Consider the following 16,663-nt stretch of genomic DNA (forward strand, 5'->3'; position numbering starts at 1 on the left):
TATCCGGCTGTCAATGTAGCGTGCGGCCTTCAACACTTCTCAAACTGTCCACGTAGTTACTAACGTAACGTCCTCAGTACACTCTAAGCACGAATACGCCTATACGGAAGTAAAAAAGCCAGTAACCTGTCCTCTATAGCGCACTTCCTATTACGGGACAGGGTAAGCTGCCCAAGCCCTAGCTGGAGTAGGTTTCCATCATTAAAAATACAGAACTGTTACGGCTGCCCAATGGAAACAAATTCACTCTTCAAATCATGCGGAGTTGTAGCAGTTAATTACGAATATCTTAGGCGAGGTTTCAATCTTCTCGATTTTACTAACCTCAAGACCTCCTTCCTGCTGCAAACCGTTTCTAGTGCGTGTGCTTTGCACTAAATACCCCTCCGTTGCCGAAACTAAGCATTGTAAGCAAAACTGAGTGCGCAGAGAACATCTTACTAAAACTAAGCATTCTAAGCAAAGCTGAGTGCGCTGGAGAACATCTTACTCCCTTTTTTTAAATTCCCATATAGACCAATCTGCGTTTAGTGCGTAGTTGTAACACAATGACCAGATGGGGGAGAGTTGTTTGATTCTATAAACTTGCTACAAACGTACTATAAACATCCTAAAGACCTAAAGCAGTACCAGCTATGACACTTAGCACGGAACTGTGACCCCAGCACCGCGTACCATTGTTGCAGGTGTGCAAAGCGCAGGAAAAAAAAAATAAATAAACGGCGACAACATCGCCCGAGGCACACGTAAACGGATGCCGCGGGGGAACGGTACGTCACTCGTGCAATTTGCATAAACCCGCTTTCGCGGATCTCGAGGCGTATTGAAAAACGACCGGACGGAGACAAAGCGACGTCAGAGTATCACTCTCCGAGAAAGGAAGGATCCGAAGCGAAACATCGCGGTGGGGTGAATAAGAAGCAGGTGTCCGTGTATTCTATCCCTTTTTTTTTTGTTTTCTTCAGACAATCTCGTCCACAGAGGCATACAGAACCGACTCGCTTCAAGCCCTGCCCAGTTTCCGTCCAGCGTGTATTAAAACTCCGTTCCTAGTCCGACTGGCGCCGTCGGATGACTGATGCGTTCTTTCTCCAAAACGGAACACACGCGCCCTTTGCGTGCGTGTGTGTGCGCGCAGAGAACAATAGAAGTCCTCGCCTACGTTTTATATACGTCGCAGTCGCATACGCGTCACGAGATTGTCCGTCCCATATATATATATATATATATATATATATATATATATATATATATATATATATATATATATATATATATATATATATATATATATATATATATATATACACTCCGAAGTCGAACGACGTGTGTGTTCGTGGAAGAATATGACACAGCAACACAGATAAGTGGATTAACAGCAAACAGGCCTCAGGGCACCGGGTGTATATTGCGCAGAATACGATACACCGAGGGAAAGCTACACGTAGGGAAACAACCCATACAGGTACTCGAGTTATGGTTAACATAACATGTGCAATTTCGTGCCCCCACTTTTAACAATGTGAACTAAATGCACGTGGTTTCTATGTAATGACGTCGGTACGCTTGTAAGGCTGTTCTTTATTTCGCTCCTTTTTGTCCCCAGCTGCTTCGCTTGGCGAACGGGGTGTTGGCCTTTGTAAAGCCATTTCCGGCCTTTTTTGCTAGCACCCTGTATCATCAGATCCATTGGAATTTCACTGTCGATATGCTGAAATAAATTTACCTGATTTGATTATTTGATATTCTGATTACGCAGCTCCAGTGCTGGATTATGTGTGTTCGTGAAATAGAGGTCTGACTCAGGGAACAACCTACACGTGATCCTTTCCTCGCTACTATGCCACCCCAAAGCGTGGTGCGCAGCGTGGTATATACGGTATGGTATATATGATATGTGGGGTTTGACGCCCCGCACGAAAGCCACGAGTAAAAGACGTCCGGGTTGGCTTCGCATATTCCGCCTCAGTCTAAATGCTTCCTCCATGCCTGCAGGTTCGACCCCGTCACCTTAGGACTCATCAGCCGAACTCACAGCCGCCCAACCATTACGGCGGGGGTTTCCATGCGCTAGTAATATCCGCCATGTGTGCACACCGGGCAGCGTTCCTCCGACGAACCTTATGTGCTCGAGTTTACACAGCCAGGTGCCAGGTAAACAACGACGTGCATTTGCAGCCTTTCATCTCCTCGCGATAGGCGCTCACTCAAACCGGAACTTATCAGCGGGGCCAGTCGGTTATCGAAAAAGCATTCCCGCCCCCCCCCCCCCCCCCCCTCAAATCAATCTTTCCACTGGGTGCATAATGCACAGGCGCCATCTTTCTTGACCGTGCCTTATAGTGAATGCGACAAAACAAAAACAAAACAATCAACAAAAAAGTTCCCCTCAAACGCACATCCGCGGCTACCACCGAACGGCAGAAAGTCACGGCTCTCGAATGTATTGTCCCGTGTGTCCTGCCTCGGCCGTATATTTATGCGGCGGAAAAACCGCGCTTTCTGCATGGCGAGGTGCTGCACGCAATGGTTTTTTCTTTTATCTATTATTATTATTGCTTTTTTTTGCTGCAAGAAAGAGTCTAATACACGCAGCTGCGCTGCTCTGTTTATATATCGCGTCGTCCCGAGGCGACGAGTACGACCATAAATAACGTTGCTTATATAGAAATGACACACACACACACACACACACACACATACACACACACACACGCGCGCGCGCGGAGTTAGAAGACTATAGACACCTAACCTTATTGCATGTTTTCTTCTTCAATATGATGCGTTAGACGTTAGAATACTGCATGGATCATCGCGTGGTATTCGCCTACGACCGCTGAACAATTTTGTAACTGAATGTCTTCTCCCATGCTGTTTCGGTTCCATCAACCGAACGATGACTGTGACGTTAACCTTAGGTCACGTGAGGCAATGTAAACGCTGACATGTAGTGTCAACCGTTTTAACTCACTACAGCACTTGAAGCAGCCTGTGTCGGTTGACACAGCCATCGTTGGCTGACGAAACCATTAACGTTACAGATAGCCCGTGTACCGTGCGATTGAGTGCGCGTTAAAGAATCCCAGGTGGTCGAAATTATCCGGAACCCTGCAGTACGGCGTTCCTCATAGCCTGGGCCGCTTCGGGCCGCTAAACCTCCACGAAACAAACCAATCAAATTAATTAGCGCTCGTAGGCGAATACCACGAGGTGCTCCACGTAGACCAATCTCTAACGCATAGTTTAAATTCTTTTAACAGGATAAGCGTACATTCAAAGCTACAAAGGGAGAGCCGTTGTCGCGGGTTCGGTACCCACCTGTGGCACTTTTTCTTTTCTTCTACTAGGCAGGTTAGTCGCTAACAGCAATATAACGCCAATTCTTCAGAGTGTCTTGCTCTGTTTCGAACACTGTCGGTCGGTTTCGCTGTTCGCTTCCGCTGACTCGTGAAGCAGATCCCCACTGTGCACATGTCCGCATCCCCAAGGACGCATCCATATAGCGAGACGTCGACATGTCAGCCGACCTGTCACATGCGCAGAAGCACTCGGCGGTTCACGAAGCGCCCGCAAGTCGGTCAAGGCGACAGGAGACGTTGAACTGAACCTTTTGCACGAAATACAGCGTCAGTTTTGATTTTTTTTTTCTTTAGTTCACCGACGGAGGGGAGTAGCAGGAAAGGGGGGGGGGGGGGGGAGTAGGCGCCGACAGACACCTACTCCTTCTGTTTTTCGAGTTCGCTAGTACTCATTTTCTTTTTCTCTTTACTCTCCAACTGGACAGACATGAACCATAAATAGTCGAATTAGTCGATAACATACCGAAACCACTTCGGCCGGAGCGGAAGACCCTCATACACTCTGCAACAACCACCATTTCATCAACGCACACGCCGCATCGACTCCGCTATAGTCGGATACAACTGAAGAACGAATCTGCTTTTCCCCGTCAAAGGACCCCATTCCAGCCAATGGTGTCGGCCGATTCCCATGAGCCTGCTAGCTTGACAATGCAGGGGAGTGGGCAGATGAAAGGGGGATAGCAACCTCCCTCCATGGTCGGGGATAATTCCCTCCCTGCATTGTCACGCTATGAGGTTCCCGGAATACGCCGACGCCATTGGCTGGAAGGGGGGAGGTCCTTTGACGGGAAACAGCCGCTTCGTTTTTGTGTTGTATCCGAAACAGAACATAGCAGGAACGCGTCCGGACCCGCCGCGTATACAGAGCACATTTCACCGCAATGTTTTACAACGCAGACGCAAGACGTTGGGCAACATTCGGGAAGGTAGCCATACCGCGAGCCACACAACATCTCGACTGGTGCGCTGCTGCGCCCAATTGAAAGCGCTAGTGCACAACCAGGGTGCAGCGTAACGTCCGCGTGAGTAGTAGATGACGAAATTACGTCATTACGACTGATCATGCTCATTGGCTTCGACAAAAAGAGAGGCACTTTGCCAGCCCGGTAATCAATGAGGAACCAGCAATTCTCGAGGGGCTGTAATTTTCCGCGCCGACTTTCCTCACAGGCTGTGCGGCACAGCTGTTTTTTTTTCTTCATTTGCTTTAGCATCGATCGGGCAACGTGACTCCGTTACTGGACCAGAACTGCCCAAGTGGGCTCAGCTGGCTGCACAGAACACGCAATGACAACCTGAACACACGCATGCTCTTTCGTCGACGAGTGTGACTCGGGGTTTCAGAAGCGACCACCCACATGATCCGGGACGCCGACGATTCGACGTTGCCGATCAACTTCGGGAAACCATGGCGCAAACGTTTCTCGAAGGATACGAAATCTGTCGAGCGCGCGAATTTATTTAGTATGCTGCGTTCTTGCTGCCACCGTAGAAATCCTGCGTGCCAATCGCAAAGCTCAAGTGACGCAACGGGAAGGCACATCGGATTGTGTACTATCGAAAACAAAACAAAATGCGAAGCGAGAAACTCGCATAACAAAGACTATAAGGAGTAAATAATAACTTCTACACAAGAAATACAAAATAAGGTGGTTACCAGTTCCGAGAAACAGCCACTGCTATATAAAAATTTTAGTTAACCGCATGAGCATTTGAACCTTCAACTAGAATCTTCGCAACTCTCTGTTCGCGTACGAATTCTGTTTAGCGTTTCCTTGGCCCCAGGAAGCATTAATTAAACCTAGTTCAACAGAGCGGACCGCGAAGTGCAAGACTTCTGACTGTTGTCCTTCTTTTGTTAACACATTAACGACATAAATTGTAAAAGTGCCAACAGGTTTGCGGAACCAATTAAGCTCAGAACGGAGCAACGATCGACGAGGTCCCGTTTTTCACGCAACACAGCATGCTTCGACGTCTTTTCGCCGATGTTTAGCAATATCCCGCACCGTGAGGAACCTTCTGCGATAAGGTACACAAACAGAGCGCGAACCAGGACTGTCTGGCGGGAGCGTCGACTATTCAGAGGGAACGCTTCTAGAAGAAGAATAGAAACCTAAAGAATAGGAGAACCGCGCTAATGGTTACAATCCTCACCTTCTTCCTGCGTCGCCTGTTCATGACTGGCACTGGCCGCCTCCTGGTCGCACGAGTCCTGGAATCGGACCTCCTTGTGACCGTTAATCCTCATGGCTGAAGCACGAAACCCCCGTCTCGCAAAGCACAATTCAGTCGAAGAACGGCCCTCTAGGGACACGACCACAAAGCACTCCTCGCTGTTTGTTGTCTTTGCAGAGATCCCCGCGATTTGACAGCCGCGGCTCAGCAAAAAGCTCAGCTAAGCGAAGCGCAAAGTTCGGGCCGGACACCAAGATCGGGACACTCTCGAACCCCAGTCAGCTAAGCCCTGCGTGGATGTTAGCGCACACTGACGAGTTCGTCTGACAGAGCACAACGAATGCACAGAACACCGCCGGTTCTCGTCAGGCACCGACGTACTACTGCGGACTGCGATCTTAGAGGCAAACAATATTGACGGATTTCTTCTTCCTGGTAGACGGTGCGGAAAACTCAATGAGGCATCTGTTAGCAGACGACGTTCACAAAGACTTGCAGATGGCGCAGATCGTTCAGTGAGATTGCTTCAGCAGACGACGTAGAAAAGCTCGATCAGTGACCTTGGCAGACGGCAGGCGGCGATGAACGTTCGAAGGGGACGGACTTCAGCGGGCGATATTCACACGAGACTTGCTGTTAACACGGCGACGCTAGGTGACAGACGAGGGCCGTGCTCCGCGAAGCGAGCTCGGTATCATCCGCGTAACTAACTCTTCGACAGCTGGTGGCAGGCGGCGGACACCGGTACCCAAACACGCCCCCTCGTCGGGCCAACTTACGCGTCCTCGGGGCAACGCAACACTCACGGACGCCTCGGCAGTGGAGGACAACAACAAGGGACGCAGCCCGCACCAGCCACCGCCAAAGGCAAACTGCTTCGCCGGCCCGGTTTTCCAGAATGAGCCGGCCGGCAGGCTTCCCTCCTCTCCATTGGGGCGCCGTAGCAGACGACGCAACGAAAGCGCCGTAGCAGACGAACCGGAAACGCGGCCCCGGCAGCAGGGGCGCCGCGTTGCGGAGAGAGGGAGAAAAGAAAAAGAGAGCAAAAACAGAAATGCCGACAAGTGCGCCACGTTACGGCGTGACAAAGAGGTTCTCCTTACGCTGACGCCCGCCAAATTTCGACGAGTTGTCAGGCTTTTTGCTCGGGATATATCGCGGCAGTTACGAAGAACCTCCGCATACTAATACAACCAGCCACTGGTTAGCAGCAACGCACAGAGCTATGAAGACAGAAATTATACGAGTAACGTTAAGAGACCGGAAGCGGGCAGAGTGTGTGAGGGAACAAACGCGGGTTAATGACATCCTAGTCGAAATCATGAGGGAGAAATGGGCTTGGGCAGGGCATGTAATGCGAAGGCAAGATAACCGCTGGTCCTTGAGGGTAACGGAGCGGATTCCAAGAGAAGGCAAGAGTAGCAGGGGCGGCAGAAAGTTAGGTGGGAGGATGAGATTAAGAAGTTTGCAGGCATAGGGTGGGGCGCAGCTGGCAAAGGACAGGGTTAATTGGAGAGACATGGCAGAGTCATTTGCCCTGCAATGGGCGTAGTCAGGCTGATGATGATGATGACTAAATCCTTACCGTATCAGTGCATTATCAGAGGTTGGGTATTAAAGAGAGAAACATGGCAGCTGAACGGCGGAGCTTCATAACTACGCCTTATAGAGGTTCTTCAGCGACAAAATGCCGGCAGAGCTCACGCTCCAAAGAGCAACTCATCTGAGCAACATCGTTAACGAGAAACAGTTTTAGAAAGCGCAGGAGAAAAAAAAATGCACTCCAGAGGTCGTAGAATACTTGTTGGTCCAGCCATTACGCAGGCCAGCGGCGTTTGACCCAAAGAAAGTCTCGCGATGCAAAGCAAATAGACACGAACCATCACAGCAGACTCAAGTTGCCAACGTGAACAGAAAGCTTTGGTAGAGGACAGGGCAACCCGTTGGCCACCGTTCCGCCAAATGAAGGTGTCACGAAAAACAGAAAAGGCACGGCGCGTACAAATGAGTACGCAAACCCAATTAAACGACCCGCAAGCCACGCCAAACCCCAAAAACAAGAACGGTGGCCCCATTACTGGCAGGGCCCGATCAATAGGCACCCTTCATCGCACGCCCTTTCAGGCGCTAGATAAGACACGCGCAATTCCTACACCACGTCCAAAGGCGCCTCCCCACACATCGCCAGCTATACGATCGAGTTCCGCGAAGCGGTGTTTTTAAATAGACCCATTGTTTCTCGTTCGGGGCCAAGCGGTTTTTAGAGGCTGAACGCCCATCTGTGGCACACATCATTCTTCCACGTCGTCCGTTGTTTGCTGCCGGCGCTCAGCTCCTGACCTGTATATAAGAGCGCTTCTTCCCACAGTTGTGTACAGTTTCAATTGGCAGACCCCCCCCCCCCCCCCCCCCTTCAGCGCTGGCGCTTGTTTCCAGGCTGGCCTTCTTCTGCCGAGCAATTGGAACCATCGCGATTGGAGTCACGTATATTTAATCGATACGGTCCAGCGATTTCCCCCCCGCGCCCGAAATTGATCCCGCGAAGACGAGGCATGGGCGCGACGACGCGCGCGCCGGAGCACCAAATCTTGATAACGGAACCCGTTCCCATCCAGCTCTTCTAATTCTCGAAGGGGGGAGAGTCATATCTGTTACAGACAAAATGTCGGCGCCCCCCCCCCCCCCCAATAAAAAAACAAAAACACTCCGATACAGCGCGGTATTACAAACCACGCGCTTACGCTAGACGAGTTTGCAGAAGAAAAGCGGGCAGACGACGCGGGACTATCTCATAGCAGACGAGAGGTACGCGCGGCTAGGGCGTGCACCCCACGACGGCAGACGAAAAAAAAGGAACTCATCAAACAAAACGGAAGCAGACAACGCCGCAGACGCGCGCGCAACAGACGATGTACAGCCCAAGGTTAGCAGACTAAAAAGAAGAAAATGGCTAGATTTGACCAGAAACAAACAAAAAACGACCACAACTCGTATTTTTTTTTTAACAACTGCACAGACTCGCAGTGCATGCGCACGCGTATACAGGAAGAGCTTGCACGCGCGCAGTGGATGAAAATATCCTCGTGAGTGGGATGCGAAAAACAAAAAATTAACAACGAAAACGTAAGCGCGTACACGCAATACTTAATAACGGCGCGTTGGCAGGAGACAAATAGGTCTTGACAGAACTGTCGCCTTGCTTTTTGTTCCTGCTTCCATTTATTGCAGGGACACCTTGGCAAGTCTCCAAGCGAAATTGTACAACAAGCAAGGGCTGTGCACTTTGTCAACGACTGGTCTGGTCGTTCGTTCGGGCTCGGCTAAGCCCTGACTAAATAAAACCACCGTAACAGCGGGCCCACTGGGGTATGTTTTGGTTAAGCGTCGAAGCGCAGACGGCCTACTCGTATACGTGAGTGGCTGCGGCTGCAAAATGTTTGGTCTTCTTGCTTACGTTGGCTGGTTTATTTGTTTTTTTTTTACGCACACAGCGGCAGATTAATGGCAAGGCTAAAGAAAGGGGTGCTTTTTTCTTTTTTGAGCGAGTTCCACAAGAATATCGGCCATATTTTGGGGCGACGCATTCTACGTCTGCTCGTCGTTTCTACACTATAAACAGCAAGGATTAGAAAGGGAGTAAGCGATCCTCTAACACCGATAAAAGGGGGCGCGCAATAGAGGACAGCTCATTCCCTTTCTAATCCCACATAGGCGTATTCACCGTCGCTGTAAATTCACCGAATAAAGAAAAATAAATAAAACAGACAAACGAAAGAAGACGCCCTCAAATATACCTTCGCCTGCAAAGCTCAGTGTTTTTTACTCCTTACATTTACTCCCTTCGCAGACAGAATGAATCATTTCTCGGAAAAGCGCAGAAGACCCATATACATACGAGGCCAATCCCGAAGCCAAGGCGGTTGTGTGCCGCCTAAAATCAGCGTTGCATGTGCCACATCTTCAAACAGTCATTATGATGAACCCCACAGCCTAAATTTCCAAGGCAATTATCGCGAAAGCTACGACGTCAACAAAGAAGAAGTCATGTGTGCTCCAATAATTGCTCGTCTTTTGAGGACATTTAGGAATAACGCCCCCCAGCGGGCGATCTGATCTGGCTTCGTTCCTTTTAATTTTTCTGCCACCAAAAGACCAGCTTTCCTTCAACCTAAGATGCAGCATACAAAGCGCCTATATATCCCACACCGACGCTCGCCATATCCACTCACCGAGACCCATTACGGGACGTTAGGGGGTGCGTTATTATCCTCCCCGAGTAGGGGGGGGTACGGCCACATACGAGGACCGCGCAAATGACGGCGTCTTTGAAACCCATGGCTCTTAACGGCGTTCCCCCGAACCGTATGGTTGTGATCGCGGCGTTTTATTTAGTGGTGTGTAGTTACTGTCCCCCGCTCGATACAAACCGCTGTGGTTTGTGCCAACGAGAACTGATCAGGCTATAAATTTTCTAGTTTCTTATTTTGTCCGCCCTAGATGCCTTTTCTTCAGTTCTACTTTTGTCGAACAAGCGGCCTCTATACTGAAGGCAACGCCCCGTTTTTTGTCTTCCTATAGCATATAATGAAAACGAAACAAAAGGTGCGCGAGGAGGGGAATCTACCGCGAAAAATACGCGAAAAATCAAAATCGAACACGAACCGGGTATACACACAACCATAATGAAAAACAGCACGAGCTAAAACAAGACAAATCGCGTGCATACACAAAGGCTCTATTCATCGGTTCAGATTACAGCGTGAGTCTTCCCGATCTGGCGGCTGAATGGCTTCTATGCAGGTCCCTTTTACGTAAGGGCGGACGGCCGGTGTCCACTCGTGACGAAGATAAAACCAGAAACAGAACAGCGACAGGAACGTGCAGTATATACGTACAGGCATGAACTGCACACGCATACATCTCGGCGTTCTTTCAGTGCCTGCGGAATTAGAACGGGCCTTCACACGTATGAACCTACATACAGGATGTAGCTAAGAAAGCGAGGAAGAAAAAAAAAACGGGCAAACGCAGCGGACAAAAACGGCTATACGTATGCGCTTGAAAGGCGCGAAAATTTGGAGCAAACCAAGAAATGGCGTAGAAAAGGGGGAGAGGAAGAGACGAAGAAAGCGCCGGTCTATACAAACCAGGTCAAGCATCGCAAGAGAGAACACACACACACACGGGACGCGAGGAAACGCTTCTTTTAAACGAACCGGCGCGAGGAAGGCGAAGTAACAGCAAAAACAAAAAAAAAACGGCGGGGAGAAAACGATCCTCTCAGTAACTGCCCTCCTCGGTCGCCCAGAGCGCGGCACCCAGGCCTACAACGAAAAAAAAAAGCAATCCAAAGAAAGTCGAAAACGGTGCCCGAATCAGAGCAACAACAGACAGACAGACAGCTCCCTCTGCATGGTGGGCAACAACGCATCGAGGGTTACGTTTCTTCACGAAGACTCGAGATGACTCTGTATACGCGCAAAAAAAAAAAAGAATCGGAATAAATAATTACGCGAAAAAATAAAAGAAAGAAAAAGGGAAAAGAAAGTATGGATATCGTCTGTTGCGAAAGGTTTCGCCAGCTTCGGCTGCCGCCTTTTTTCTCTTTCGCCTGCCTGCGAGCGCGGTTCCATCGTCTGCTTAATGCCGCAGTCACGGCAGCCGACAGTACTAATCGTCCTGCCTGCGCGCGAGGCGGTTATACGCGTGGACGTGATATATTCATTCGCGTACGCGCAACACCGCGCGCCTAGAAAACGGGCAAAAAAAGAAATAATATAAAAAGAAATAAAAGCCCTAGCCAGGTTCTTTTTCGCAAAAGATCGCTGGCGGCGAGTTCGTGCGCGCGCAGAAGACGACGACGTCTTGACTGCGCGCGCGCGCCTGGAGTGTCACGACGCTAAAGCAAGCTGCGCGGGAAAAGAAATTTCAGCTCGCGCTGGGCATTGTGCTCGTTTCGTATCCCCGGCCCCACATCACGCAGCATGCAGTATAGTATGCGGCGGCGGCGACGTCGTCTGCTATAGAAGAGAAAACCCCGCTTTCGGAATGCTCACACGAAACCGTAATCCAAAACTATCCCCTCAAGATTTGGTAAGATGGTGTGCGGAGTCCACTATACAGGAGTAAGAATGGAATAAGTTGTCCTCTAGAGCACTCCCTTTACTGGGGCACGGTATGCTGCCGAAGCCCTAGGGCAGATTTCCATCGCTAAAAATACGGAGTACTCATAGCTGGCAACGGAAACAAATTTCCTCGTCAAAAAAGACACGAAGTTCTAGCACCCATGGTTACGAATATTTTAACCGAGGTTTCAACCTCCTCTATTTGCTAACATCAAGGGGTCCCGCGTTTATAAGCCTCATCACACTGCTACCTGCATCAAGTTACTATGCTTTGCAGTGGGTACATGCCTCCGCTGCCAAGATTAAACATTTCGCATATTAATGATCGAAATCTACTCCGGGACTAGGAAACATACCCTGCCTATAAAAAGGAGTGCCAGTTTACTCCCTTTTCACTCCCACATAGGGTTATCCGTGATCAGAGCGCAGTTCTGCCCGTTCGAAACTATACGAAACAAAACCCGGCGAGCGCCTGAAGCCAGCTTCTGGGGGGTTAGCAGATTGTGGCGCCGCCTATGAGCACAGCAATTAGCTCTTGGTGGCGACTGAAACTTTCCGCTCTTCACCACACTTATGTTTTAGACTACCGTGGGGAGTTCACCTCAACGACGGAAGAGGGAGCGCCAATCGGCTGACCTCCAATTTTTGAACGAATCAGAGCTCCGCGTTTTTGATACATAGACAGCACAACGGGGAGTTACGCAACTAGTATTACCAAATAGCCCTGGGTGGCAAGCATGCATGACGTAACAGCCCGTCATCCATATCGTTATTCTGACGAAACTTCTCCGTCTGCGTGCGACAGTGCATCCGCTGTATGCGACCTACCTTTCAACGCATAAGCCTCGGCATAAAACTTCGTACCACGGAAAACTCCTGCGTCGCAATACAGGTCAAAGACGCGTCCAACGATTACCTGACATCACCAGGTACGCACAAGCAACGCCCGTCGCCTCAGCTACAATCGGCCAACATCCTCCCAACGAGGTCGCGCATACGAGCCCAGTCGGCTTGACAAGACTACAGCGGACGACCCGTTCTGTCTTCGGACAACAGCCTTATTAAGTCGGCGGCCTCTAAACGACGCAAACGTACGAACGATCGAGCGGAGAGTTTACCGCCGTCACTGGCGCGAAACGCAAACAAAAGCGACATTGGCTCGAGAACAATCCGCAGCCCGAGATTGTTCTCGAGCCAACACGACACACGCAAGCCTGCGGTTCCGACGTTACATCGACGCAGCGATCCGAAGCGGTTAGTTCAACGCACTTGAGCTACATACGCGCAGCCTTGACGCTAGCTATGCATACACTTCCGCCGCATTCGCTACGAAAACAAACAAAAAGAGATAAACAACCTAAAGAGCAAAGCAAAATACGCGGCACTATAGGCTTAGCACACACGCACAGCTCTCAACGGCGCGTGCGAGCAGACGAACTCCATGCAGCAGCGGATATATCGTCTGCTACACGCGCGTATCTTTTCTCCCAATGCGCATGCGCGCACACGCGCTGCGCACATATGTACACAGCACTTGATCTCCATTCCAGAACGGCGTATACACAGCGCGCGCAATCAGAGAGGGCCATATACGTCTTCGCCAAGGGCGAGCCGCTGTCAAAACCGTCACACTCTCAAACTTATATTCAACGCCCCGACAGCTGGCGTCGCACGGCCTGCGAGCTCACAGCCCATATACTATAACAGCAGCAATGTACGACCGGCCGAGGCCACTGTTTACACTACACAAAACGAGACCGGCCGGACTCTCGACGAAAGACCGGACGGGGCCGATTCTGGGACTCCGAGACACGCACAAACACTCTTGACACACAAAGCTGCAACTTCATGCGCCAACCACTCCCAATCCCAGAGAACGCGTGCGGAGGTAATTTATAAAACGGCTCGCCTACAGCGCCAGGGTTAACGAACGCGTCTTCTTCTCCGCCTTGCCTCCTTCAAAGACGGGGGAAGGGGGGGGGGGGGTGCAGGACGCCACCACGGTGACACAAACACCCTCGCCCTCATCAACCAGAAGGAAACAAAAATGTAAAAAAAACCTAAAACGAACCCTCAAAGGAACCCACACAACCCTCGACGCAACGCTAAGGGCATACAAAAAAGTAAAAAAAAAAGCCTAGTCGGAAGCAGGCGACATTGACGAACGACGTGCCCATACGTTCCATAACGAGGCCAGTGCCTGGCACCCCTCTTGTCAAGCCGAGAGACAACGGATTCATTATACACCCATCGCTACCCAGTTCTCTCTTTTTATTTCTTCCGCTTATAAGGAAGGAATGGGTGCGCATGAAACAAGCGCCAGCTCTGTATATCTATATGTCGCGCAGCGCCATCGTCATCGCAGTGCACGTCTTCGCGCATGCGTATTATTCGCAGCAGACGAAAAGCGAGACAACGTCGTCTGCGAGAACGTCAGACGAGCGAGGCGCGGAGCTGCGGCGTCTGCAAAACGTCGCAGACGAACGTGGCTCCATGCTGCGGGCCGCATATAAGCGCGAACGCTTTTTCGCCACACAATGCTACGCAGTTGCTATGCGGAGTCTATTGTTTCCAGGCACAAGGGCTGTGGGAGCGTACACCCAAGCATCATCGCTCGGGAAAAATCTAGATGGCGCGCTCTGAACTCGGAAGGCTAACAAAACGGTCGCTCGGGTTATTACGCGCCGGAGACAATGAGACATTATATACCAGCGCATCGTATATACATCGGAGAGTCGGCATGTATAGAGACAACCTCAGCGTAAATCAAAATATACATCGAGCGAGAAAGAGCGGTATAAACATCGAATTGATGAGCTCCATTCCCGTACACATTTTTCATACTCTACATGCGTGTTATAGGATGGAACTAACATTTATGAGCCCTCGCGACTGCTCTATAGGTTTCCGGCAGCGGTATCTATACAACCGAATACTGCATCGCTTCCCATTGAACCGAGTGCCTTTTACAGCGATAACAATGCTTGCACATCGGCGAAATCGCACCGCCGTCGATGATGCCGATCTCGTCCACGCACACTGCATGCACCCCCACACCCCCATGCACCCCAATACCCCAATCCCACACCGCATGACTGCTTACCTCATTCGGTTACTCCAACATTCTGCGCAAAAGCATTCACTATTGAGCTTATAAGCGACGCAAACACCAATGTAACGCATTAAACGGCACAGACATCCACCTACGCCCAGAGGTATTTGCGAAACACTACCGCCGGCATCAAGCAGCATTAAAGCGTCACCTTGAGTTCGCATTACTATAGGGTAAAATGTGGGGGTTTTTTCGCGTTTGTGCCAGCACGCGAACCACGTTGAAAGCTTCTCAAACAGAACGAAGGCACCATATACACCGCTATGAACGCTTGCATCCACAATAACATATATGTGATTTACAATTTACGTTGTGCCCCATATATACAAATGCCTTCTTTCAGCGTTAGCCCCGAGGCCTCTGGACATATTGCGATATAAGGAAGACGACGAAGACGTATAACATCCCAGGTACAATTTACCTACATTTTAAATCGAACGAACCCTGCAACGCCTTTATCTACACCGTGCTGTTAACGCCTTTCGTCGACTATACACCGGATCCCCCGCCCATTCCTAACCGGAAGAATTTTGTAATGTTGATTTCTTCCCCAAATTCTCTGCAGCAGAGTGTGGCTCGAACACGAAACCGAACACGAAACACCAAGCAGGTATATACGAGTACTTATTTCCTCGCCTCAACGGCTTCCTTGACACGGTTCGAACGTGCACGGTATAGGTACAACTACTGCTACTATGAAAAAGCGAAGCTTGTTTGTACACGCATGAGGTACAAAACAAAAAACAAACAAACACTAACGGGTGAAACGACACTGTGGCAGTATCCTTCCGTCGTCGATCGTAACCTACACTGCACATAACGGACGACATATGTGCAGGTCCTTGCGAGTGCAACCTCCGCAAAGCGAAATTCGTGGATGAAGCTCGGCAGAGAATTTAAGAAAATAAAAAAAAAAATTGGCAGTGGCTTAACTATAGCTAACCCTGGAATTCAGCGAAAAGCAAGGGTGCTTGCTAAGGGTCTGAGGCTTGTCCATAGATGGCAGCTCCGCTACACGCTCGCGACAGCGATTCTATACATACCCACACTACCAGATGGCTATGACGTGGTATCACATGGTCTTACGACAACTCCATCGGATGTCATCACGTGGCTTCACATCATCCCATCAGATGTTCCTAAGGTCAAAGATCAACCCAAAGGTCTCCCATATCAAAGGTCGACTAAAGGTCATGGGTCAAGGTCAGGGGTTCGACACCAGAACTGTACCACATATGGTCATACACGGCTATCCTTGGTTGGACTGAAGGTCGTTCAAGGTCATTCCCCGGCCTGCGCGACGACTGCTTTACGTAGCGTAGTGAAGCTTTTCGCTCCAAAGATGACCGGTGATGACGATTATCAGTATTTTCGAGCGTAGCTACTGTGGCACTCGAACGGTAGGCGACCGCATATACGGAACGGAGACGGCTCTGGGTTTCGACTTCGGCATGCAGCACGCACAGCCTTCGGCCGCCGATGAGCCTCGCCCAAGAGGTTTCCTCCGGGGAGACACTGTGCTGCTCGTCAGGCATCGACAGTATTTGAAATCTCTTGAAGATAAGACCTCATCCGTTGAAGGTATACAGGAGCCTCACTACACGTATACGGCTAATATCTTTTGTTTCCGTGAGTGTCGTCCCCTGTTAGCGAGCGCCCTTCCCTTGCCGATATATGTTTGTCTCTCTGTGGAGGCCTCTCTCCGTTTTACGACCTGCCCCTCTTGTGCGTAAGCCGGGCGGCACGCTTTTGGGGGCCCCGCAGCCGGGTGTCCGATCTCGTTCGGCAGCCGTATACCGCAGACCCGAGAACCCTCCGGCGTTTCTGGGAAAGAGCCCCTGCAAGTGTGCCCGCCCATGCGTGTGTTTGTGTGCTTTGTTTTTCTG

The 16,663-nt window shown here is 50.3% G+C and overlaps 1 protein-coding gene across 14 annotated transcripts in view; it reads right to left on the minus strand.

Annotated features, from left to right (window-relative positions):
* Positions 1–16,663, minus strand: part of LOC144132821 (echinoderm microtubule-associated protein-like 2) — a 176,879-nt gene that overhangs the window by 119,718 nt on the left and 40,498 nt on the right. For 8 of the 14 annotated variants that reach the window (XM_077665498.1, XM_077665491.1, XM_077665494.1 and 5 more), the window contains exon 1: positions 5,520–6,440. The exons of the other annotated variants lie outside the window; for them this stretch is intronic. In XM_077665498.1, the coding sequence (XP_077521624.1) occupies positions 5,520–5,613 (94 nt within the window). In that variant the 5' untranslated portion in view covers positions 5,614–6,440. Of the gene's footprint in view, positions 1–5,519; positions 6,441–16,663 lie in introns of those variants that run through there. 14 annotated transcript variants of the gene reach the window in all.

Source organism: Amblyomma americanum, chromosome 5, assembly GCF_052857255.1.
Source record: "Amblyomma americanum isolate KBUSLIRL-KWMA chromosome 5, ASM5285725v1, whole genome shotgun sequence".
NCBI lineage: Eukaryota > Metazoa > Arthropoda > Arachnida > Ixodida > Ixodidae > Amblyomma > Amblyomma americanum.